The 27,031-nt window shown below is 35.9% G+C and overlaps 2 protein-coding genes across 3 annotated transcripts in view; one reads left to right on the forward strand and one right to left on the reverse strand.

Annotated features, from left to right (window-relative positions):
- Window positions 1-2,146: 2,146 nt before the first annotated feature.
- On the reverse strand, window positions 2,147-13,866 carry LOC148821820 (thioredoxin domain-containing protein 6-like). The gene is made up of 12 exons (XM_088929983.1): window positions 13,834-13,866; window positions 13,345-13,402; window positions 12,464-12,567; window positions 11,398-11,469; window positions 10,342-10,458; window positions 9,954-10,029; window positions 9,453-9,535; window positions 8,979-9,071; window positions 7,899-8,053; window positions 7,076-7,275; window positions 6,715-6,859; window positions 2,147-2,264 (listed from the first exon to the last, which is right to left on the reverse strand). The coding sequence occupies exons 1-12, from the start codon at window positions 13,864-13,866 to the stop codon at window positions 2,147-2,149; spliced, it is 1,254 nt and encodes a 417-aa protein (XP_088786109.1).
- Window positions 13,867-14,243: 377 nt separating this feature from the next.
- vps8 (VPS8 subunit of CORVET complex) overlaps window positions 14,244-27,031 on the forward strand; it is a 345,245-nt gene continuing 332,457 nt past the window's right edge. For both annotated transcript variants that reach the window (XM_088930095.1, XM_088930096.1), the window contains exons 1-7: window positions 14,244-14,696; window positions 15,621-15,689; window positions 15,817-15,947; window positions 16,506-16,602; window positions 19,886-19,918; window positions 20,157-20,211; window positions 21,467-21,591. In XM_088930095.1, the coding sequence (XP_088786221.1) occupies window positions 14,625-14,696; window positions 15,621-15,689; window positions 15,817-15,947; window positions 16,506-16,602; window positions 19,886-19,918; window positions 20,157-20,211; window positions 21,467-21,591 (582 nt within the window). In that variant the 5' untranslated portion in view covers window positions 14,244-14,624. The remainder of the gene's footprint in view (window positions 14,697-15,620; window positions 15,690-15,816; window positions 15,948-16,505; window positions 16,603-19,885; window positions 19,919-20,156; window positions 20,212-21,466; window positions 21,592-27,031) is intronic.

Genomic DNA, 27,031 nt, shown 5'->3' on the forward strand with positions numbered 1-27,031 from the left:
GCCATAGGTACACAAAATTAATAGAAAGACTCTGTACAAGCAGTTGCTGTGAGCTCTGTAGCTTGCTGTCCTGGAGATAGCCATTACCTTTGTGTTCGTTTAATGCATCTGGCTTAATGACAGCCAGGGTCTGTTCCTTGGGGAAGAAGAAGCTGAGCTCCCTCGCTGCCTCTTCACTGGTGGCACTGCCATGGAACTGGTTTATCGGTACACTATCAACCACGAATTGTGCTCTTAGGCTGTGGAGTGACAAGCAGAGAGGCAACAAAACATCATTTTTTTCTAATATACTTTTTGAACATTTTTTTATGATATTATGACTTCTTAGTAGTTTTAAATCTTTAAAGTAGCAGTTAAAGTAGTTCTTTAAAGTACATATTAGTTTTAAATCTTAAGGTTTGTTTGATTATCAGTGTGAGAAGAGTTACAAAGCCATTTCCAAACAATATGAAGGCCATCATATTGTTTGTAAGAAAGATAAGGTAACTGTTTAAACTTCTGTAATATATGTACAGTACATAAATGTTAATTTGAAATGGATTTTTTCAAAAAAATATTTTTCACTGATCAGCTAATTTTCACTGATTCGGTCTGTCAGATTATTAGCAAGAACAATGAATATCTGTTCAGTGCTCAATTTAATATGCATAATCATGATGCACCACTCTTCATCTCAGCAAATTAGTACTGTATGTTCAATTTAACAGTTAGTCATTCCATTTAATGGCAAATTCAAAATACAATTCTGTCTCAAAGTGCCTCACTTTAAATGGAATAACATAGCCATTCCAGCTAAAAGCAAAGTATTAGTCTCCATAGACTACACATTTAAGTAATAGAACTAAGGCCCACAGTTTTTAAAATAAATAAAAATATCAAAAAGTCATGATGCAAACTTTAAAAAATGTAAAGCAGTTTTCACTTTTCTCTGTCTCCTCCAAAACATGTCAGAAATTATTTCATTGAGTTTTAAATGATGAGAAATGTACAATAGTGTTTTGATAACAGATTACTTTGCACATATTTGGAACACTAGTTTTTGATACAGAGTTTAAAATCCAGCATAAAATGTGTTTATTAGAAATCTTTGGGAACAATTTTAAGTGGAATAGCAAGGTCAGTTTGCTGTAAGTACTGTCTCCCTGGAGTTTTTGATTGACTGATTATCTGGCATGAGAATGTTGCCAAATGCCTCTTTCAACGTGCACATATAATCAGTAAATCAGTTTCCTGCGGCAGACACCTTGAGCTATATACAGCTGAATACATTCTTTAAGACATTTTAGTTCAGCTTTGGAGTCAGCTCAAAGTCAAAGTAATGGGCCATTTGGATGGCTTGATGCCTTTTTTTCAGCTGTTGTACTACATTTTATTTTGAATTATGTTTATTTTCTTTAACATAGTTTTGCCTTTTTCTATGCTATTCCTTAAATGATAAACTTACAATGCCAAAGTTATGCCTTTTTCGTTTTCAACCTTTACTATGTGACAAACTATGTGACAATGTTTTTGGGTCCTTTATTTTTATTCATTTAAACAGGGTGTTATGCCCGAGCAGGCACCGGTGATCAGTCCCACATGCACATGTGGCAGACATTCACAGCAGGCATCTAATAAGTTTATTATCTCATTATTAGTTCAATTTCCTTTAAATACGTCTTCACTCAGGGCTCTGTCATTAGATGAGCTGCTGTGCATTTGCTACCTCGTAGTTTCTTTTCAACAGTTACCGTCTACTGTTTGTGCTTGCTGTGTTGTTTCAGCGCTTGCCCTGTTCCTATTGTGACGGTTCTCGGGGTTTCCACCCTTGCCGCTCCTGACCTGCCTGTTCGTCCCTCAGAGCCTGGGCGCGAACCCGGGTCTCCGGCGACACACAACTGGGAACTTGCCAGCTGAGCTAAAGGAGAACTCCCTCAGCCCTGGTGGCTGAGATCCCTATTATACGCAGGGGTATATTCGTTACACTAGCTATCACCGCTTTGCAACCCTGAGTGTTGGGTTTATACAGTATATTGCGCATCTTTCCCTTCTTTTTTGGCCACCTTTTCTGTTGTGGTGTTCTCCACCTATATTGATCTGCCGAACAAATCTAAAAAATCTGGACTGTTGCAGGTATCACAAGTGATGCCATACAGTAGATGCCTTTTTAAGCAGACCTGTCAGGTGCCTCTTCTTTGGCCTTTGCAATGTCTTTAGGTCCCAAGATGTTTCTCCAGGTTTCCACAGCTCCCTTCTTTGCAAGAGCAAGTGCCAGAACTGGACCACTGTAGCAAAAGAGACAACATGGGTGAGGTCAGACAAAGCCTGTGACACAAATGGGCAGGGATGCCTCTCAATACATGCTGTAACTGCGTTTCACAATACAATGTGTATTAGGTGAACAAACAGTGTGAAGTTCAGTTCGTTTTGAGATAACAATTAAACTTTGGACAAAGATTTTTGTAGCAGTTTTTCTTATTTGGCACAAGACAAAGCAGAACCCTCCTTTGTTGCAGAACCAGCAGAAGAATATTGGACAGCTGTGACTGCATCCAGGTATTCATCTCTTTGTATGGACTTTTAAAAACCTCATCTGGAAATACAGTAAGACTGACTGGTGTCTAATTCAGATTTGTAAACATTAAATATTCACATTGTAATCCTACAGAATGTATCAATTATTGCATACAAGTATAGGTATGAGAAATATTAATTTAGTACAGTAATTAAATATTAATTTATTAAGATTAAGATAAAGTCTTTCATGCATTTATGAACATTGATGTGCATGAAACGGATCTACAAGCTTGACAGTTAACTAAGCATTATAGTCAGCATATTTTAACCCTATTAATATCTAAGCAATGAATAATTGTTCAGGCATCAGGCATTTGCATATATCACATATGTAGTCATTATTGTATTGGTTTATTTAACATATTTTATTATTAAGAAAAAATGTGCATTGTATTCTTTGGGTACTGTATGTTTGTGTCACTATTTACAACTCATTTCTAACAGCCATAAAGTACACTTGGAATTTACTGTTTCAATTTCTAATTGTTTCAGTAATTCAAACCATCCAAACACTACATGTGTAAAGTGTGAATTATAATACTCCTTGCAATCAATTCCAATATCCCTAAATTGTAAGGGTATGTGGGATTAGCATGTGCTTATCTTCAGAGCTCCTAGTATGTATACCGAACTGATGTGGGACAAATTTGTACACTGCAGAGCAATCTTTTTTACAAACCTAATGACCATATTGAAAGACCCAATGGGGCAAGATCCAGAGAAAGTCTTAGGGGACTCTTGTGCTATATAAACACTGTCACATGATGCTACATATTGATCATTATAAATAAATTATAAATTACTTTGTTTGTCTTGACTACTTTAGAAGAGAAATGAGAGGTTTCTGTGGAAAAGAATATACAACCACCTATGGAAGACAAAGCATGCTGTAGGTAAAAGAGGCTGTAATGGATGTTTGATAAGGTTGGCTGGAATTAACATAACAATGGGCTTTCATCTAGGAAAGGCAGTGCAAGACTGCCAAACGTGAGTTCAGAGGCACTTGGTAAAATAAACTGTTACTTGTGTCCTCGAAATTTATATGACGGTGGCATTGCAGTCAAGTGGGGAATAAGGACAGGCCTGCATCGTCATGGGTAATTACTACCTTGATAAGAGATGCCGTCATCACAATACCACTTCCTAAATCCCATCATCAAACCTTTTTTACAGAAGGACATAAAGAGCAGACTCTCACAAGATACCTATGAAATGCTAGGTATACTTTAGCTAGACTAGCCAAAGCCTTATCCAGAGATCAAATGTATGGTGGTTACTAGAACAACATAATAAACCTAAACCTAAATAATAATATTAAATAATAATAAAACATAATAAACATAAATGTGACCTGGGTGAGCTATATCTTTATATGATAGAAAGATTTTCTTTACTAAGGGGAACTATATGGAATTATCCAAGAATTAAATACTCAATAGGCTTTGATCTGTCTTTTACTTTAAACACAAATTAATTGATGCATACCTTTATCTTGGAACACTTTTATTGAAATTAAATAAAAACATTCATTTGTAAAATACAGCTGGGATATTAAATTATCAATAGTTTTATGCAGATCTATTTTGAGATAGCTGCATTACCTCCCTTCTAACCAGATCTCTGCTATGCATGGCTGGATCTGGTCAATACTGGAATGGTAGACCACCAAGGAAAACTATATTGATTGTGTTGGACCAGAAGGAGACAATCATCCCTCTGGACCAGAGTTTTCAAACCAATATCCAGGTATGGTGACAGGGTTCACATTGCTTTAGGAGGTACTGTCCTTCAAATGGGCAATTAAAGATTCAAAGGCATTGTTCGTAAGATTAAGGGTATTATCTCTAGTGTACTGCCAGACACTAGTGTAATGCTGTGTCATCCCAGAGATTGCTGCAGTTCAGGGGTGGATGAAGTGGGTCCCCTTATAAAGTTTAATATCATCTGTGATGGAAAAATCCAAGAAATTAAAATTGCATATCCTTAACATTATTAATACTTACAAGAATAAATTAAAGCTATAGAAAATTCTGAATCATATTCATTGGCTGGCCCCAGCTAATGATGTTAAGAAGTCCAGTCTATTAAGCTGCTGGCTGCTTTCCTGTCAATGTCACCATCAGTCACTTAAGCACTGCACTCCAGGGAATCATTAGCATTTGCTCTTGCTTAATGTTTAACATTTACACATTTTTCATGCTTTTATTATATTCAACATTGGGCATAAATGTGTAGTGTACTATCTACTTATCCAGAGGGTACCTGTAAGACAGCAGCATCATTATTACCAACTTCTACAGTATGTGTACAACAAATGGGACTAGACTAGACTTTGGAACATGTGGACTGATCTGCCATAAAAAAAGGTATAAAATAAAAGGGAATCATCTTATTTCTTTATAAGCATCTCTTAATTTTTGAATTTTTGAATTTCAATCTCCAATGTACAATAATAGGTTGAAATTATTAGCCAGTATCATCACATTAATCAAACAATAGTCATTGAACTAAATTAATGTTTTGAATAAGGATGATTATCACAAGCAAATGTTTAATACTTTACCAGTTCTCAATAAAAAAAATCAATTTGGTTAAAAATAATTAAACAAAGTATTGTTTCATTCTTAATTACTGCCACAAAACTGAATTAAGAAACACTGACAAAGTTCTGTACTACTCCATCCTCAATGGGATTTCAAATGAAGGTAACTGTAAAATGGGGTAAAACCGTGCTGCTACATTAGACTGCTATAATCCCCAGACAGTTCTCTGTATGAAACATGTCAGCTCAGAGAAACCAGCCCATTGAATAACTCCTCTTGTTCCTTTTGCAGTCCTGTAAGCTGGTCAGTTAGAAAAGGGACTTTTCTACCTTTTTATTAAATGTAAATTACATACAATTAAAATAATAAAAAGTACCAAGAGTAGTTATGTTCTTGTGCTGCACAACATATTCATTATAACTGAGTACAGTACAGCAACTGAATCTTTAAAATAGGTGGGTCTCAAGCAACAGACACAAGCCTTAAGATAAAAACAATGCTCTTTATTCAGTGTGGTTACACTTCCACAACAACATCCTACTGCTTCTCAAATGCTGTTTTTTGAGGAACAGGTAAAGGCTGAAAGTTAAAGAAAAGAAACACAACATTTTGGCTGTAGAGCCTTTTTCAGGTGTGTTGAAGAAGGCTCCACAGCCAAAACATGTTTCTTTACCTTTCAGCATAGAATTAACTTTTACCTGTTCCTTTGCAACCTAAGCATGCTGATGTAGCTACCTACTAGAATGTTTAAAATGTCTTAATATCCTATCTTTAGCCAGGCAGTTAACCGGCTTTCTGGTACAAAAAACAATTTTCCTTCACTCCAATAAACTCCTAGTAAAAGGGAAACAGTGGCATTTGAGAATTAATTTATTGGACAGTTAGGCACATGTTGCAGTAGGCACACGTGAAAGGGAGTTTCACATAGTGGGTTTCCTGTCTGGTTTGAGGCCTCCTTGAATGAGGGCACTGCACAGATTCCTTGCCAGAACTGTAGGCTGATGACTCTGCAAGATAAATCTAGGGTTTTAACTTATAAACATAGAAGCACAATTCATAAGGATCGTAGTGATCCTTCTAGGAACTGAATTAGTACTCCTGTACCATGTATGTTAATATAATTTAATACAGAACTTTTGTCAGTCTGAGGGATATTGATTTTTCTTGGTGAACACCTGAGTGAAATATTAAATATCCCGGCCATATCCCTTTCGGACTTTTACAAGCTTTATATTTGTATCAGTGAGAGCACTGTTTCCCATCCTTTATATTTGCTTACTCTTAGGATGAATCTGTTCTGTATTTCGAGAATTTTGTAAATTTCCATTTCCATATGAACTCATCCTACTTTTATTTAACTGTTTAAGTACTCCATTGTCTGCTTTCCTGATTTGGTATCTACTTACAATATATAGTTTTAAAATATACGTACAGTATATTAAAGCATAAAACAACCACAGTTCCTTAGTGCTTCTCTTAGCTGTTCATCTGCTTCTTGATTGTTTGAAGTCTATTTTTTCATTTCTTGAACAATCACAGAAAATGAGCTTTTATTTGATATTAGAAACCTACCAATATGGAAAATGCAGTTGTGAGCTTGTGCTTTAGGTGTTACCTGGTCATATTGCTGAGCAGTGCTGGGAAGTAGTCCTTGCCCACATGGTCACTGTAGAATTGGTGCACCTGCTCCTCTGTCAGCATCACTTCCTTCTGCATGGCAATGGTGAAACCTGACTCCTGGATCCGCTGCAGGATCTCTCCTGAAAATACATTAGTCACTCTTATACAAGTTTTATCACCATTGCAGATTTAGGGTATATATATGCAGCTTCAGTACAAAATTAAATAATATATCACAAGACAAGCAGGATAATCATTATAATTGATATATAATTGATAGCACACCATTATGACTCTGTGTTTGTGTTTGTACATCTGCAATGTGTAACTGATTTGTATTTCATTTGTTCTTTTACCTTTTTTCTCTTTTACAATTTCTGGTCGGATAAGGGCCAGCGTCCTTTCCACTGAAGCCTCCTCTTTGTCATTTGTGTTTGTTTCGGCAGCTATTTTGAAGTGGGGGAAGAAGAAAGCGAGCTCTTTGCTGGCCTGTTCACTGTCAGTACTGCCGTGGATGGCGTTAAAGAGAGTCTCTGTGCCATACTGGGCCCGCAAGCTGTGTGGGGAATAAAAGAAAATGTTATGCCTAGGGGCTCAAATACACCAGGGATAAGAAAATTAGAATCTGAAACATGTTTCTGTAGACTTTAAGACTAAATATAAAACCTTAAGACAAAAATGTCCCTTAAATACTAACCTTTTAAAAGTACTGGAGAGCAAGAACTATAGAGAACTAAAAATGTTTTTTCTAAATATATTACAGAGAACTGCTTTGAATTTAAGGCTGAGTTGATTTATTTTGGGTTAAAATTATTCCTCCATTCAATGACATGGAAGCATCATCTTTTATCACTGCAAATGAGAAATGTTAAATGAGTTTTACTGGACGGAATTCAGAGCAAGGCCTTCTAGTGACATTACTCAAGTATGAAATATAAAAAAAATATTTACTGTAACTATTTGAAAAGTACATGACTGAAAACCCAATCAGCCATCCCCTTTGTCATTTTTTTCAGTTAAGATGTAATGTTGTCTAAAGGAATGTTCAATCTGCTTCAGCAGTGTCAACCAACATCATCTCAAATAGTTTATAATATTTATCTATGAGAACCAATCATATAAGCTCACACTACTGGAGGATTGAGGGCAAGCTAAGTATTATCATACTCTCAGGCTTACCTCTCAGGCTTCTCCCTTCTGGCTTCCTCAACATCAGTGGGGCCAATGAACTCTCTCCATGCTGGGATGACATCTTCAGAGCCCTCTGGCTTGGATACCACTAAGACATGTGAGGGACCACTAGACATGAACTGTACCAGTTCTTCAAAGGACGGCTGAAAAAACATAAAAATGTTTAATTACTCTTCTTTTTTTCTCTTGGAAGCTGATTTTTTTGGTGAACCTGCTTCAAGAAGCTACCATCTCAGAAAATAAAAACTTTTATTTTTTATTGACATGTCATGTATTCATAAACTGCTTGATAAGCAAACTTTATATATAGTCAGCAATTATTTTACAGTTCATGTTCAGTATCAGTATGTTTTAAATACATTAGTGTTCAGAGATGTTTTCTGTTCCCAACAGCAAAATTGCCAATGTCAGAGTATTAGCACTTTTGTTGACATTTAATACCAGTGTCAATGAGTGCACTTTTTCCTTATTTGAATGCCATAAATATAAAACCTTTCTTCAAGTGAAGTAAAAACTCATATTACCCTGTTTCAGACAAAATATGTATTGTATTTTATTTCACTCCCACTTAAAGCTCAATCAATACTTTGGTTCCACTGCAAAAATAAAATCATTGGTCCACCCTTTGTAGCAAAAAGAGTAGTATAACAAACCAACACAGCAATATATTTTTAAATATACATTTACAGGCATAATATTGGAACCCACCCCAACTGTTATTCACTGATTTACTACGAATAACAAATCTTGCTAAACTATACTAATTTGGTAATGATATTTATTATTTTTCCGGTGTAACTCTGGTAAATTGTTTACAATAATACATATTTTGTACTACTCACATAATTAAGCATCATATACTTAGTTTCTCTTTTGCTGGGGAAACAAATTTAGAATAAAAATATTACAGTCCATGTGGCAGTTCTATGACTAATTGATAAGTCTAAAAATTAAAATTAAAACATTAATAATGTTTGTATCAATATGTTATAGCAGGTATAGTATTTGAAAATGTCCTCGTTCCTGTTTTTTTATGCTACTTCTAACTTGTACAGGTTTCCTGGTTACCTCTGATCTCTTGTGTTGGTAGAAATCCCGCGCCTCAGTCTCAGTCAGAGTTCTTTCCTCATGGGCTAATATCTCAAATCCAGCTTCTTGAACCTAGTGGTACAAAAACAATCTTTCTTACATCCTTCTTCTCCTCCTCCCTGGGCCACTTGCCCGCTCTTACTAAACCAGCTTTCCGCCTCTTCACAGCGATCTGTTTTTTGACTTCACACCTTTCTCCACCCCTCTCCATTTTGCACTTCCTGAGTGGCCTCTCTCCTTCTCCACCCCTCCTCCTCCACTTTTCCAGCTTTTGTTCTCCTGTGCTATTTAATCTTTGCCGTCTTCCCCGTTTTTCTCACACCTGAAGAAGGCTCCACAGCCAAAACATTGTGTTTGCTTTCTTTTCTTTTCAGCATAGAATAAACCAGTTACCTGTTTTATGTGTCTTGTGTCTTTTATGAAATGTTATGACCAGTCTGCACTAGATCTTACCTTCATAATAATTTCATGTGCTTTTCCATGTGCAACCGCATCTGGTTTAATAATGGCCACAGTGTATGATTCGCTGATAGGAACTGCAGCAAAACAAATGCATAGCTTGTTTATGGTGAATTAGAGGTTGGGAATCCTATCCTATACTCTACTGCAATGATTAGGTAAACTATACCCAGAGAAATATCAATTTTTGTTATTGACATTTTTACATAATGCAATAGGAATTATATCCTATATCCTACAGTATGCAAAATATGAACAGCATTTAGAACTGAACTTTTATTGTAAATTTTTATTGTCTAAAAATTTAATGCAGTTAAGAAAAGATCCCAGAAAAAAATAGGTGTATTGTTTTTACTTTCTTTTACATTAGCACTCATACTTGGCCACTTGTGTTTCACTGTAAGCCTTATCTAAAATCATAGTAAACTTTGCAGGATTATTGATACAAAACACCTGAGTTGGACAGAAGAATCTACCAAAGTTAAGACATCCTACCAAGAACATCATCCTCAGTTTCCTCATTATTAATCACCTCCTCTTCTTTATCTTCAACCAGACCTTCATCTCTTATCTAATTCAAATAGTAGAACACAGAGAAAAATGAATTTTCATATAGTAGTTTACAATACTCCCCAGAAAAAATATATTAATCACACATCATCTATGGGGGATGAGATTTTACCTATTACCATTATATCAAAAATCGATAGGGAAAGTAGACTCTATTACACACTATCAAATGACCCAGCTGAAGAAGAGGCCGAAATGTGTGTAACATAGTAGTTTTTCATTAGCCCTCATTAGCCATAAAATGCTTTCATTTTATGTATTGTAAGTGATCTCGCTGTCTTTTTTCCACGCTCTCATGTCGGCAGCGTCTTACCACTTTGCGCTCAATGCCCTGCTCCAACACTCTCTTCTCTGCTGCCAGCTGGTCCACAACTGTCTTCTGAAGGAGGGGAGCATTGGCCCCACGCACAACTGACACCAACTGACCTCCCTGAAAAGAACACACACACACACCACTCCTCTTAAAACCTACAGGATATGGCATGTACTGTATATACACAAACAGCCGAGATACTGAGAAGAGGTAGAAAACTCTATCCAATCCGGGTGTGCCACAAGGTCTTTCCATTTTTTGTTACACTTGAGAACTGAGCTAATTAAACTATCATCTGCATAACATACTCTTCCAGATGATGTGATTGGTGATGTCAAAGCACATTCTTAAGACAAAACAGCAGAGAAAGGGATAATTTTTTCCAGGGGTTCCTAATGTCAGTGATTCTGAAACCTGGAGGACCATATTCTTGATGTTTTTTTTTAATTCTAGCAGAGCTTAATTACATAATTGAACTAACAATCAAGTTGCTTGATTGGAATGTTTGCAAGTTTTTGTCTACTCAATTATTTCTTATGAACCAAAATGAATAGGGGGGCAACCTACATATTAACAGTTAGAGCTGTAAACAGTCAAATATTTAAACTGATAGAATTAATAAATTAGTTAAGGTGCAATTGGGTTACTGAGAACTTGATAACAAGAAAAAGCAGCAGGTGTATCATCCTTCAGGACCATGATTGGGAACCTCTGATTAAGTCAACTCACATCAAATAATTCAAAACAGCAATTTAACAGTCAAAATAGAATAAAACGGAAGAAAAAACACTGGATACTATATACTATATAAGACTTTATAAGAGACCCAGTTTAAATAATTTTAATATTAATTTCTTATGTGTTTCCATGTCTATGTATTCTTGTAATTTGTTTTTTACCATAACATTTATTTGTATTTTGTAGATCTTCTCGGTCTTATATCTTTAGGAGACAGATAATTAATTGTCTTTCTGGTCTTTATGAAATGTCTGTGCCATGTCATATTCATGGATACTCAACTGTATTTTAGGGGTGACCTCGTTACATTGCACTTACTCCATAAAAGAGAAATGTAGGTTCACATTTTCCACGGTACCGTTCAAGGGCATCAATGCTGTCTGCCTCTGCCTGAAAACAAAAAAAGAAATCCAGATGAGCGATAACTAGACATGGTCCTCTTACTGTAGACACCCTTATGCCTCCTTGATTCAAAAAAGAGTTGCACTCTACTATGGTGAATTTTTAATTATTTTATAATAATAATTGCTTACACTTATATAGTGCTTTTCTGGACACTCCACTCAAAGCTCTGTACAGTTAATGGGGACTCCCCTCCACCACCACCAGTGTGCAGCATCCACCTGGATGATGCGACAGCAGCCATAGTGCGCCAGAACGCTCACCACACATCAGCTATCAGTGTGGAGGAGAGCAGAGTAACGAAGCCAATTCATAGACGGGGATTATTAGGAGGCCATGATTGGTAAGGACCAATGGGAAATTTTGAGCTACTGCACAGATATAGCATTTTATTTGTAAATTAAGTACAATAGTTACATTTTGCTTTTAAAAACATCCTCACTTTGATAGATATAGCTGGTTAAATTATCATTAGATATCCTAATTTAAATAAATATATATTTAAATATACATATCTTAAGATAATGGATACTTCAGAGTATATAATAAAAAAATAAGAAATGTGGAATGCTTTGGGGGTATCCTGAAATGATTTCTGGATATACTAAAATACACATTTACATAAGAAGCATTTTGAAAATGGAAATTTCGGATGTGTCTTGTCTGCAACTGCCAATTAAATATTTTTAGTTTATTAAAAATACTTGAGTGATGCTCTCATTTAAAAGTTATATAGAGGACTTCATTTCAGTTAAGGATGGTTATTCTTCTAACTTTTGATTATTTCATGCTATTATTATATTATATATTATATATAAATTATATACAATATATAAAATTAATATCTTTATATATTATATTTATTGCTATTGTTATACAGTAACATTAAGATATTATCAGGAAAAGGTACCTTACTTCAAACAAACAAAAAATGAAAAAAGAAAAACTGAAGGACATCGATGTGTTCTTTACTTGGACTTACCGTGGCAAAATGCAAGAGTTCGTCTCCCAGTTCATTTTTGATTTTCCGGAAAAGGCTGACAACAGCTCGGCAGGGCCCGCACCAAAGCTGATAAACATCCACCGCTGTGGGAAAAGGAGTGAGAGTGTGGAGGAAGCACTGAACACTGCAGACAAGCACTCTTGATACACTGCAGCTTCAGCATTGGCAGTGCTCCTTTATAAGGCACATTCTGCCTGTCTGCAGTCGCTAAATAAGCTTCCTTTATAATTAACTTCATGCCACCATTAATAAAAAATAAAAAAAAATCATTTTTCTTTTTAGTTTCTTTGTTTTTGTGACTTGCCCCCAGACTGTGTGGTTGGATTTGCAGACTCAGACTCTGCTGTCAACTGAAAGTATCTTATACTGTAGCTGTATTTTTAACCTCAGCAAAACTAAAGTAAAACTATGCACTGTGTTTTGTAATTAAAAGCAGATTTTTTTTCTTATCATTCTTTAACTAGGTTCCATTGGCCTGTTTTCCCTTGTGGGCTAAACAGAGAAAAACAATTGCACATCTAAGTAATTTAACACAGAATGGGCTGTTTGTCCACTGGCAAAACATGGATTAGTGTCATTAATTTTCTGTTCTAGCACAGTCTCTTTTAATACAGAGGAACAACTTGTTTTCCTTTTTAAATATTAACAGATGTTATTTGCTAGATGCTAAAAACTATTTTTAACATATCCATATCTACAATACAGTAGGTAATAAGCAAATAAATAACATTATTGGGACATTAAACCTGCCAGCAGCTCCAGTTACTTATCTGTCATCCTTTACATCAAAAACAATAGTGCTTTATTGAATTTCATTTAAGTCATGCCAGCTAGAATAAAACTACACCTTTTGTATTTACCAATCAACCCTTTCATTGCAAGCATTTCGTCCCATTGTTCCTGGTTGGTAATGGCCATCTAAAAAAACAATCAACAAAAAACAATTGATACCAGTCTTATGGCTCATTTTACTTTGATAATACACAACTTCCCTGTATTACAGATTCTCTAAAAATCATAATGATTCTTGTGTGCAACACAAGAATCTGTTTTTAAGACTGGAATCTCATGTATAAAGATTTAGCCCCTCGATACTGTTGTTCGATTATCCTAGACAACTGTCCTTTCGTTAACGTTTAAGAAAGACAGCTTGGTAAATAATAAAAACAATAATTAAGGGAAAACAGTTGCACTTGAGAAGTTCTAAAAATTGTAAACATGGCTATGAAAAAAATGAAAAAATTAGCAGCTGTCTGTGTTTATTTTCGGCCTTTAAAAACAATTCTACGGCACTGATACCAGAATAGAATACTGTGGGTTCTTTATTACTGTATAAAAATAATACATACCTGCAGCGCCAACTCTTTCTTTTTTCCAGCCATAGCTAAATGTTCTATTTAACGCAACACAATCAAACAAACCAAAAGTTACTAGGTAGTACCCAAAATATACAGTATAAGCATATATATAAAAGTCAAATCGTAAAATCATTTAATAGTGTTATTAAAATGTTCATACGTGCAATGCAATATGACTTTTCTTCGGTATGCAGAATTATAAAAACATTCTAAATTAATGTAGAAAACGTTATTTTTTCTTTCTACGAGATTGAATTAAACCCCTTTAAATGTTGTCAAACAGATCTTTGCATTGCTTAGAAACATATTTGGCGTTTTCCGTTGCTAAGCAGTTCACACCATGTGACCAGAAGTCGCTGGAGTGTAACCTGTTTCACGAAGTAAATAAAGTGGTTGGTGCATGCAGTCAGGGAAGAGAAATACTTGGACGAGTCTGTAAAAATTCCTCCACACTGTATGGTAAAAGGGAAAACAATGTTTTTTCAGTGCCTGGACAAAAATAAAACTTTAAAAGATTAAGTTAAAATAAATATTCAATTTTTATGTGGGAGTGTGTTGAAGACATTTGAGAGATTTGGATATTTAATAAATACACCCAAAACGCCATATTATTTTCTTCTGCGCAGTGTTTACCAGTGAAACCATGACGTTTCCCACAAAACGGGTGTCGTCACATCCGATTGTAGTATCAGGATGTCTCAGTGGCTGTAGCAGCGTAATACTAAGACTTCTGGCATATTTATTTTATTCTGCTGTGTGTATATATTTCTCCTTGGGTAAAGATGTCGGAATCACCTGAAACACAGAGCCTGGTTTCTGCGTCCTCACAGCTGAATTTGATGGACATTGATGCGGTTAGTATTTTGTGTTAAGACGATGTTATGAGTATGCGGCGTTTTTACTACAAATTGCTGGTAATGATAGCTGATCATATGCATTTTGTGTTTATAGTGCAGGTCCATGGCATGTGACATATTCTGCAAGCAGTGGACAGACCCTTAAGAGTGAATTCGAGGCTTTATTCCAAAATTTATTGAAGCTGTGTTCCTGCAGAACTTAAAATTATGAGATACTACTGTGATTTATGCATTTTAATTTAATTGTTGTTGTTCAGAACCTGTTCAGGCTATCGTGAATATACACTAAGCTGGCACTTATCGTATTCTGTAACTGTCTTTGATTCATTGTACCTGTCCATGTCAGTCTGTTGTACTGCTCCTAGATACAGTATAACACAATGTTACAGGAGTTAAAATTCAACGCAACAAATACTGCATTTCTTTCCATTGTTGTAATCACAATTTATTGTAGATGAATACTGATTTTTGTGACCATGCTTGAAACTGTCACATTATGTCTGCAGCTTTTTTGATAATGTTCTGCTTTTCATGTGTTACGTATTCTTAAACATTTGCTGGATAGGCTTGAAATTTTATAAGTTACAGCTAAAAGTCTAGCATTACATGATTCGTACAATTTGCCTCCTCCACCAAAAAACAGCAACTTACAGAAACATTTGTAATTTTATTTTTAACAAAAAAAATTATCTTCCCATAAAAAAAAGGATTTTTCAGTTGGTGTCACTACAACTTTATAGTCTTGTTGACCTGACTTTTCCTCACAACACACCTGGGAGCAATTTTAAGGTGTCAAAGTGTTACAAGTTCTGAATTGTTCTCTTTCAATATGGACTGCAATCCACGACTGAGTCGACTTGGAGAGGCGCAATTTCGATTTTAAAGAGACCATAGTGATGTTTTTATATCATTGCCTTTCAGATTGATGACAAAGAATATGACATCCCTCAAGTTGATACCCCTCCCACTCTGGAAAGTATATTAAATGAGGTACGATTTGCTTATCTTGCAGGTGCCACATTATGCTTTAAGCCACATACCTGTAGGTTTTGGTGCTAGTGTCTAATAAGCAATGGACTTCTTGTTTGAGCAGTTTGCTCTGTCAATTATTTTTCAGCCTGAAGATGAGGACGAACCTTTCATCCTGGAAGACACCTCCTTGCTGAATACTGAGAACATAGATGCTCATTCCTGCGAAACGTCCTCTCTTGCCAGCTCAGATAGTGGGGACCGCACACATCTAAAAAGGTACAGCGCTGTGATGTACTGTATTTATACTGTATGCTCAGACAGATATGGCAGAATATAAAACCATAACAATAAGGCAGTCAACAAATAAGGTTTCATTCTTATTACATATCATGCAGAAAGATCTGTAAAATTTTTCTTAGTTTTTTATTTTGTTAATCTTTTGTAGTTTTATTTGTTTTAAAAAGTATGTCATTGCAAGGAAGCTGTGGGGTAAAATGTATGTAGTTGGGTCCTTTCACTTATTGTCAAAGTGTGGTCCTTCTTCACTTAAAAAAAACAAACACTTATTGCTTGCTGTCTGGAGTTTATATTGAGAACAATCAGTTGCTTTTATGAAATAATATTGGGTGTTGTCTCATACAATTTTTCTTACAACAGCAGCTTTATTCTCCGCAGAGTCGTTTGAACAATAATATATGGTGAGCTGGTTACTTTTTAACAAGATGAACATAGGGGAGAATGTGAAGATCATAGAATATATCACTTTATAGTATTGGCTAATGCAGAAATCTGTGTCTGCTGTGCATAATAATTCCCCTCTCTGATGTTTTTCAGAAAGAAGAAGTTAGCTGAAAGCAACATGGCGGTCCATGGCTCAGTTCTGCGTCGTGGCACGTTGAAGGGAATCTCTGCACAAATGGTGTCTGCTGCTGTGAGTTTCTGGGCTTGTCAACTTGCCCAGCAGGGGATTTCTTATCCCATTTCCTCATACATTCATAGTGTGTGATTTTTGTTTCAATACGGGTAGATATAGCCAATTCAAAATCCTGAGGAAAGCTAGTATAAATGTATGCTTTAGGGCAGGCATATACAACCCGGCTCCTGCAGAGCCTGGATTCATCAGCTTCTGTAGGTAACCATTAAATCATCAATTTGTAAAGACTTGCAACATTTTAATTGTGATCAGTTGTAAATGGTTTGTTAAATTAATTAATTTTCAGATTCATTTATAACATAAATTGTTAGCCCTTGTGGACCAGAGTTCTGTTATTTGAGGACATTACATTATGCTTAATTGATCAATAACATACCAGTGTTTCTGGTTTGTACAAACAGGTCATTAAGGGTAACTCATACCTTGCCTTTAGGCCATACAATGTTCTTTCTTTCCAAAAATGTATTACAGGAGATCAATTTGCGGATGAACTGTTACTGTGCCACATTGTAGCAGTCCATCTGTTTGTGGAGAAGGAATTTGGGTACTGATGTGCATCCACTAGTTAATCTGCAACCTAATTATGTAGTGTAACAAGTTCAGAATTATAGGATAACTGAAATAAAGTAAAACAAATCTTCCTGGCCTAGCTGGATCAAGTTTTCAAAGTCATGAGCAACCAATAATTGCTTTTCCATCCTTTTTGACTTTCAAGTATAAAATCTTATTTTGAATGTTTGTACTGTATGTAGTCAGGTCTGCCCAGGGGTTTCTTTACCTAGTTTACCAAGTCTGGGATTGACCCCAGGGAGCCAGTGCTGTGAGGCACCAATGCTAACCACTGCACCACTATGCCATGCTGTTTTTGTTTTTGTCCAATACCTGAATAGAATAAAATTAGAGGAAACCAATAAATAAAAGATAATCTTGTTCTTAGAATATATATATTGATGTTTCAAACAAGCACAATTCCCATGTACTGTAGGAGCATCAGTACAACATTAAAGCAGCCATTGATACACAGTTTCAGAAAACTTACATTTCTTTATTGACATCTTGATACTGACTTGTAACCTTTTGCTACTGCCTATGCTTCTAACCTGTTTGCTGCTTATTTATATTTTATGCACCATATTTTAACTTCATTACATACATTTTCTTCTTTCTTATACAGTTCTTTGAAAGTATTTGCTCCATCTCAGATTTCCAAAATTTTTGCTTATCTTCACCACTGAATGTTTTAGAGCATCATTTTTGTCCTTGTGTTAAATAACGGGAGTCTTAGCAAACTAATAACACCAAAATTTGGTGCTTGTTTAATTTATTTTATAAACAAAGCTATCCAGAAATAGATGTCCACTGTATGAAAAAGACAATGCCCTCTAGTTCAATCATTCTAATTCAGTTCAGTTTATTTGTCATATGAACAAGTGCAATGAAGTGCTTATTAAAGGGATAACTAGGGCCAGCTGTGTAAATACTTTCTTAAACAGTCAGGGCTGTTTCCATGTTCAATATAAAACTCACACATTTTAGCTCTTATCATCGCAGTGAAGTGGTTACCACATGGAATCTAGTGGTACATTATATCCTGCTCAAAAGATATTTTTGAAGACCTCAGAAAATTTTTTATTGATGGCTATCAATCAGGAAAGTAACGAAACCACTTCTAAAGCTCTTGCTGCAAGAATGCAGCACAAAATTGTCCGGGGAGCTACAAAGAAAACCCAGAACTTCAGAGCAAGAGGCCTGCAGTGATCTGGAGGCCTCTCTCACCTCAGCTAGAGTCAGTGTTCATGACTCCACCATCAGAAAAGCACTGGGTAAAAATGGGATTCATGGGGGAGGAGCAAGGCGAAAACCATTGCTTGCTAAGTAGAACGTTGATGCTTATCTCAGGTTTACCAAAATGTACCTGAATGACCCTAAACACTTTTGGAAGAATGTTCTGTGCACAGACAGGTCAAAAGTGGAACTTTTCAGACTGCTTGGGTGCTGTTATGTCTGGCGAAAACCAAACACTGCATTTCACAATAAGAACCTCATTCCAGCTGTCAAATGTGGTGGTGGTGTCATGGTTTGGGGATGCTTGGCTGCGTCAAAGATCTGGACAACTTGCTGTTATAGAAGGATGCATGAGTTCTGCTTTGTATCAGAGAATTGTACAGGAGAATATCAGGCCATCAGTCCATCAGCTGAAGCTGAAGTGCAATTGAGTCATGCAGTAAGACAGTGATCCCAAACTCCCAAAGTGAGTCAACATGACTAAAGTAAGTTGCACTGAAATGAGCAGTTCATGCTAAAAAACCCTAAAATGTTACTGAGGTGAAGCAGAGTTTTCCCTGGAGGAAAGGACCAAAATTCCTCCAAAGCGATGTGAGAAACTGATCACCAATTACAGGAAGCATTTGGTAGCAATTATTGCAGCTAAAGGTGGTGCAGCCAGTTACAAGGGGAAGTTAACTTTTTCACATGGGACATTGGGTGTTCGATGACTTTGTTTATGAAATAAATGAACAAGCACCCACCTTTGGTGTTATTTGTTCACTCAGAATCCATTTGTATATTGCTAAGACCCACATGAAGCTATGATAACATTCAGGGCCAAAAATATGGAAAAATTCAGAAAATCTGAAAAGGGGTGAATACATTTTCACAGAACTGTACTTAATGGTGTACATTTTTCCTGTTATGTATTTTGTTTAAAGTTTCTAAATGACACGTTAGCTAAATACAGTAAAATACAATAATTTGTGTTTTTGTGGTGTTCTACTATATTTATTCCCACTTATCAAGAGCCACAGTCATTTCATTAGTTGTTAAATTTCTAAGATCAGGAATCCTGACAGATTTTATTTGAAGTGGTGCTGCAGGCTATTCAAAGTAATATATTTATAAACAAAAATATGCTTTATGTATTTGTATTCCCAGCTTTGAAATATAGCCCTCATGTTTCATCAATATTAAACCTTCTGATATTGTGTGAAAAGTGTAATCAACACTGGTCCTCATCAACACATTGTACTGTTATGACATCATGTTATGTCAGAATGGGCATTAAAAGATGGTTGCAAAAATCAGGTTTCTCCCATGTGGATGTATTTAATGTTATATTGTTATAAATTTTGGATATCAGGATGCAAAAGCTTTTGATGTGTAGGGGAAGCATTGTTAGAGATAGAGCATTTTGAAATTCTACCCCAAAACTGCTGGTTGTAAATTGTTAGCATCTAAGTCGGTATAGAGTCTAATGTTGGTGATAAAATGTTTGTTTTCACAGGATAAAGTGGATGCTGGTTTGCCAACAGCAATAGTAAGTAATGGGCTTCTTTCTCAAGTGATGATTTTGTATGGAATAGGTGACCTTGTACTTCCAGTCTGCAAGCAACCAAGTAAATCGTAATTGATTTTAGGAGGACAGGGTACAGGCAAAAAAGAGTGATGAATTCATCACACAGTGACTGAGAACTAAGGCAACAAACAAATTTGATATTGGTTCTTGTGCAATTTGATTTTTCATTATGTTCAGCATTTTTGTTATTAATTTCCAGACAGTATCTAATGTAATAGCTGTGGGGACATCACATGGACTCGCCCTTGTGTTCGGTAAGTACAAACCGGAATGTGTACCTGGTTTGATTTATTATGGGTGAGAGAAAAACTTACAGTAGCTTGTCTTGCTTATAAATCAAAACAGTTTATATCACCACAGTTCAATGAGGCTGCTGCTGTTTATTATGAATAATACAGCAAGCATTCTAGACACCTGAAGTTTCTTCATGAGAGAACATCATGTAGTACAGTGCATAAATATGAATTGGACAAACCAAGGAACCAAGGAACATCACAACAGCTGGATTCTATCCACTTGATATTTTGGTTTTGCCAATTTGATTAGATCCAAACCATTTGTTTGAGAGTACAATGCAATCTTCATATTACTGTCAACCTTTAAACCCATTTTAATGTATTTACTTTCACATAACATGTTCAGTGTGAGTTATATTGTTATAAGTAAATTTCATATGGATATTTTTGTCTTTGCTTACTTACTGCTTTCCCCTGGCTTTTATGGAATAAACAGGAAAAGGTATGGTAGATTGCTGGACATTTTTTCAATTTATGTAGTTGGTGATAATGAAAACAAAAAGGAAACATCATCAGCTAAGAGCACCAAGCATTATTTCAATATTATATTTACATTAGCATATCAGTGTCAGTTGCCTTACAGTTTGATTGTTTCCTTTTCATGTTTTTTTAAGAAATAAGGATACACTCCTTTTTTCAGCTTTCACAATAACAACAGGTTCACCTTTAAATGTTGGCATTTTAAAATCTTCCTTTATGGTGTGATATTTTGAGGATGGTCAAGGTGAGCAAGTGGATAATTCCTTTATGGTAGATGGATGCTCTGATGCTTAAATTGTTTATTTATTGGGACAGTTAAAAAATGATCATCAATGAATTTCTAATATAGAAAGTGAATACAAGACACTTCAGCCTTCATCAGATTTAATATATTTGGATCAATAACTGACCTATGATGTCTGCAGATTAAACTGGGACTTGAGATTGTATTTTTATTTACTTTACTGTTTTTATTAGCTTTGGGGTTTGGATGAAAAGAGTGAACCTATTTTTTCCTGGTATTTGAAAATAGCTGTGAGCAGAATTGGGTCAAACTCTGGCTTCCCACTAAAAGTGTTTGGAGGATATTTAGAACTCAGTGCCTGTTGGATGGACTTTTTTCTGTTTTTTTAATTAGTAAAATTTTATCACACAAATAGCTGTGCATGCTGGTACAGGACCCCACTTGTCCTCCATGCCATTTTCTGAGATGGTTTATCTCTGTCTTTCCCAGACCCCAATCAAGCTCTACGTCTGTGTCTGGGCAGCACAGCAGTTGGGGCACAGTATGGCGCTGTCTCGGCTCTCAGCATCAATCACGACTGCACCAGGCTGCTCTGTGGCTTTGCCAAAGGACAGGTAAGCAGCAAAGGCCATCTGCATTTACTGGCATACCACCACCACCCACCAAACCCACAGATCTCAGAATGACACAAATCTGAAAACAGTTAATAGTGAGACAGCAGTTGCACTGAGCATGAACTCATTCTTAGCACATAGGAAAAAACAGTGAACAATACAGTAGCAAATGGGTACAGTGAGTACCACTGTAGTGCAAATCTTCCAATCCTGACCAAATGAATGCTTAGCCATATTCTATTATGGAAAAAGATGGAAAAGGTCCTGGAAAGCAGGATTTTTATGAATTCATTATTGTTTTACTTTTGGGTCATTCCATGTAACAATCAATGAGCATGGTTTAACCATTCATGAAATGCGGCCTATTTTTGGTTGATGAATAATTGCAGAAATAATATCTAAAATAACTTTTGAGATGTGCTCATTTGAAGTGCTTATATTTAAGCACTGTTGTACTTACACAGGTTTTCTTGAAGTTATTGGAAGGTCTGATATACCCATGCGACAGACATAATAATCTTGGTGTCATTTTAAATTGCATTTTTTCCATGCCCCAATATAAAAATGTTTGAAGTTTGATAAGTGTCTTTCATATTTAAAAAATATGAATATAATTTTTTCGAAAAGACCATCTTGGTATGCTTTCATTTATCAGTGTGATATGCTACAGACATTAAAGTATGAGCACAGAAAATTAGAACCCCTGATAGTTTAAGTGATAGGAACTATGCGACAGATGAGATATAAAAGGGGTAGAATGTGCAATTAAAAAAGTTTCGCTATACTAATTAGGAATGAAGTATGCTGGATGGCATTTTTTACTCATATTGTCTTTGTTTTTCTGAGGCTGCAGAATCATATTCTCATTGTTTGTAAGGCTTGACCCATTCCACCCTCTGGCATCTATTACGTGCTTTAAGTATGTTAGAAGGTCCAAGAAAAACATCAATTTTAGGATATAAATGTGAACGAGCAGGTCAGATATGTTGTGTAAAACCTCCAGCTTAGCCAGGTCATTATTTCCCCACTCTACTCTATTGTGACAAAGCACTTGATATCTTTACGGCATTGGCCACGCAGTGAAAAAAAGATTCCAAGTTATTTGAAAATGAATTTAATAATCATAATAATAATAAACTTTATTTTATATAGCGCCTTGAAAGGTGCCTTCTCAAAGCGCTTTACAGAATGACAACAATAAATAAAAAGAATACACAAGATAAAATACAATTACAATATACAGAGGAGGCCGTGGATGGTAGTACTAAGAAAAGCAGAGGACTGAAGGAACCAGTTAAGTAAAGGCTCTTTTAAAGAAGGTTTTGAGTCTGGATTGGAAGGAGTTTAGAGAAGGTGACTCTCTGATATCCTTGGGCAGAGAGTTCCAGAGCTTGGGGGCATAACAGGAGAAGGCCCCGTCACCCATGCAATGTAGACGGGCTTGGGGGACAGTTAGGAGACCAGAATTAGAAGAGCGAAGGTTGCGAGGTGGGGAGTAGGGCGATAATAGTTCACACAGGTACTGAGGTGCCAAGTCATGCAGAGGTGACCACAAGGATTTTAAAGTCCACATGGAATTTGACGAAGCCAGTGCAAAGACTCCAGGATGGGAGTAATGTGATCACTTGCACTAGACCTGGTCAGGATTCTGGCTGCTGAATTTTGGACATACTGCAGTTGTTTAAAGTAGATTTAGATACCCCAGCGAGTAGACCATTACAGTAGTCAATTTGAGAGAACACAAACGTCTTGATCAGCTTTTCAGCTACAGTTAGTGATAGCACAGGGCGTAGTCTAGTGATATTTCTGAGGTGAAAAAAAGATGTTTTGACAATATGCTACACATGTGGGTCGAATGTTAAGCCAGAATCGAATATCACCCCAAGGTTTTTCAATTTAGACTAAAGCTCAAGTACAGAACCATCTAAAGATAGGGTTACAAAATTGGCTTTACGAAGTTGATGGGGGGTGCCAATAAGCATGACTTCAGTCTTGTCACAGTTAAGGTGAAGGAAATTTTGAGTCATCCGAGTTTCTTTTCCATAACTCAAAGTTGTATATGCACTGTAACTTATGGGTACTTAGTATTGTTCTAACCTTACCGAATGTTTTAACTTTAACCTTAATAACCTTTAGGTTATTAGGCTTTAACCTTTACGTTATTAACATTCACATTACAACTCTTCATGAATGTTGTGTCAGGTATTTTCTGAAGTAAAGAGTTGTGTTGGACTAGTCATTTGACCAATCAGCATCTTTGGTTTCGGAAAAGGTGCTTCATAAATAACTTATTATTGTTATTGTTATTGTTATTATTGTGCACTGATATCTTGCTTTTGCTGCAGCTCTCATTATATTTTGGCACAAATTGGCAAAATGTTTATAGGTTTTAGAATGTGATGCAGCCCTAAGAACTTGAATTGGGTTGATGTTGTCTCCCTTTACACACATGACAATGGAAACACTATCAAATAGGTGCACTACTGCACACTTATGTTTCATGCAGTCTGAAATCACAATGACTTTTCATTTAGGAGGTTTACATATAGGAGGATGAATATGATCCTTTGCTTAAATGCAAACTGTGTGAGAAGTCACAGCAGGTCAGGTAGAAAAGTAAGAGACTGCTTCGCCAGTATAATTAAGGGGAATCTATAGGTGAGGCCAGAGTAGAATTTAGCCTGGACAATGAGGTTAACACCCCAAATCATTCAAAGGATGACACCCCCTACAGCATGCGTATGGTCACCATACTGGAGTATTGGTATAGAAATTCTGAGAGTCCAAGGGTAAGAATCCCACCTACTGGTCCACCAGCACCACATGCAAGAACCTGGTTTTCCTCAGAGCTCTCCAATCCTATTCTCTTGATTCTCCTGAACCTTGCTAAGCTTCTGAGCTTCTGGCCAGATCTGTTGTCAATGTCTTGGACCAGATCAGCAAAATGCATGTCAAAAATACTTTTACACTGTGGTGTGTGGGGCAAACGCACACTGGGTAGGTCTCACTTTCTCCATCAAGGACACAATTACTTATTCTTAACTTGGCAGACTTGAAAAGCTCTGATTACCTCTCTTTTCATGGATAATTCTATTTAAAATTCACGTATGGTACTCTAAAATAAAACAGTCTCTGGACAACTGTTCTTTTCTCTCTTATCCAATCAAACATGGAGATGAAACCCTTTCTCCAGAATTTATTCTGCTATTTTATTTCCATAAAATGTAATTTCAATATCAGTTTACATTGCTTCCTTTGTATCAGATGTAAAAACAACAGACCTTTGTCTTTCAAATGGAATGGAATCTTTCTGAACCTATATTTATGTTCTGTGAAAAATGCACTAAATGCTTTTTGTATTTTCTGAATGGTCCATGTTTGGCCACAGTATTGGTATTTGAATTATTTCTTTTTATAATATAGGTTAATTAATAGTTTCCCTTCATGTCTTCATTATATTCTCATCATATCTGTGCTTGATTCAGTATTTCAAATGGTGACAGTGGGGCCATTTTTCCCATCTTCTTTTTTTCAGTTTTCCTCAGCATTTGCCTGATTTTTAAATGTCTCTTTTATGTTGGAGATTCTTGAATAAGAGACAAGACTTTAAGATTTCTAAGGTCTTAATCATGTCTTCTGCATCTCATACTTTAACAGTAGGCACATGTGCAGTTTTAGGATACAGTTGGGGTTTTTAGAGCCACAAATTAGCCAGATCTCTAAAACCTTTCTTGGTTTGTACTTTGTAGGCAACACAGTAACAGTGTTTCTGCTTAAGCCTGTAGATTTTTTTTTCCACTGGCCTCTTCTACTAAGAGGCCTTTAATACTCTAGAACAGTAATTCCCAACCTTGGTTTGGAAAGAACACTCTATTTGCAGAGCTCAATTTTCATTCCAACTTGAAGCCTGTATCTCCAGTGCTAAATGATGACGTAATTGATCTGTTTTCATGTTCAGACTTTTATTTTTCTTGTTTCTTTGTGTAATCTTAAGTGTCAAAATCTCTGGTTTTAATGGAACAGTTTCCAACAACTTCCAACAAAATTTTACACAACCTTTTCTCAACCTGCCTGCCATTGTTACTGACTGAACAGCTCTTACTAGTTTATCAATTGCCGATGAAGACACTCCCAGAGTGAGCATTTTTTAACTTCTGAACAGATCCACTTTGTTACTATATAAACAAAACACCTGAACAAGGGCAGACCTAAAACTAAAAAAAATGAGTTTCTTTAAAAGAACACCTTTTAAGATCTATATACCACATGTATAAAACTAAGAATTTGACTGAAGCAAAAACCAGAATAGACATTGTTTGTCCAGTACCAGAATTGGGGACCACTGCTTTAGAACAACTGTAGTTTCATGTCTGTATCAAAAATATTACAGCAGCAGTTGAAGTACCTCCGCCAGGGTTGTCTAAATTTTCACGAGACTTTAAATTTGTCATTGCCAGTAAGGGGAACCAAAGTGTTTTGAATTTCTTGTGCCTGATAAATGAGCCTCATCATATAATTGGTCAAAGCTCTTAAACTACCGGTCTCAATTTGTACTCTGTGTGTACTGTTACACATTGGAGTCTGTAGAACATCCTACTGAAAGAAAGAAAATAAGATGCCATTTATGAACAATTCTTATTCCCATTTTTGAAATATGAAATATTAATAATTTCCTAACAAACCTTGAAGACAATGTATATAAAGATGTTACGATATCTTCAAGGAAACCTGTGTAGGTACTATAAAAATATCTATTTTAAATGTAAAAAATGTGAGGTATCTTGTAAAAATCAGATTGACTTCAGTTCATGTGAGAAGAGTCCTGAGAATTAATTGAGTATGGTTTCTTGAGCTAGTGAACTTTCTTTATCAAGGAGCAGCATGTTAAAGAACTGTGTAATACTACTATATACAGTACAGTGTATTTGCAGTTTGAAACTGTGTTTCAGCTTGTTCAGGTAATTTTAGGTTGTAGTTTCTGCATCATTGCACAAAAGTTCTTACCTGTACTTACCTGTTATCTACCAGCAAATATGAAAAAACCTCTTGACCACAGACTTATACCACTTATTAGTGTTGTAGTGTCATTTGCTCATAGTAGTGTAGCTACTAGATTTTTAAAAATAAACTGACACAGATACAAATTAAGTTCCAGGGTAGTTTCTTGCTTTATTATATTATTATTGTTTTTTTACTGTTAAAAAGTGCTATACATGAAAACATAACACTATGCTCATATGCAGCCTTAGTCATTATAGACAGTGCTTTGTCTGCTTGCTGGAACTGCCATCCTGTATCCCCAAAACATAAATTATTAATACTCTCACAAGACTTAATGAAGACTTAGACTAACAGAGCCATATTTATGACCTGCTTTCTTCTTAGTTTACTGGAACATACAGTACCATCATAAACAGCTATACTTAATACAAAACCCATT

Source organism: Atractosteus spatula, chromosome 13 (genome assembly GCF_055471065.1).
Source record: "Atractosteus spatula isolate fAtrSpa1 chromosome 13, fAtrSpa1.hap1, whole genome shotgun sequence".
In the NCBI taxonomy this organism is placed as follows: domain Eukaryota; kingdom Metazoa; phylum Chordata; class Actinopteri; order Semionotiformes; family Lepisosteidae; genus Atractosteus; species Atractosteus spatula.

Coding starts and splice junctions, on each gene's coding strand:
- LOC148821820 (XM_088929983.1), bottom strand. CDS start 13,866: ATGGCTGGAAAAAAGAAAGAGTTGGCGCTGCAG. Junction 11,470..12,463: donor AACTCTTGCATTTTGCCACG/GTAAGTCCAAGT, acceptor TTTTGTTTTCAG/GCAGAGGCAGACAGCATTGA. Junction 10,030..10,341: donor AGGGCATTGAGCGCAAAGTG/GTAAGACGCTGC, acceptor TATTTGAATTAG/ATAAGAGATGAAGGTCTGGT.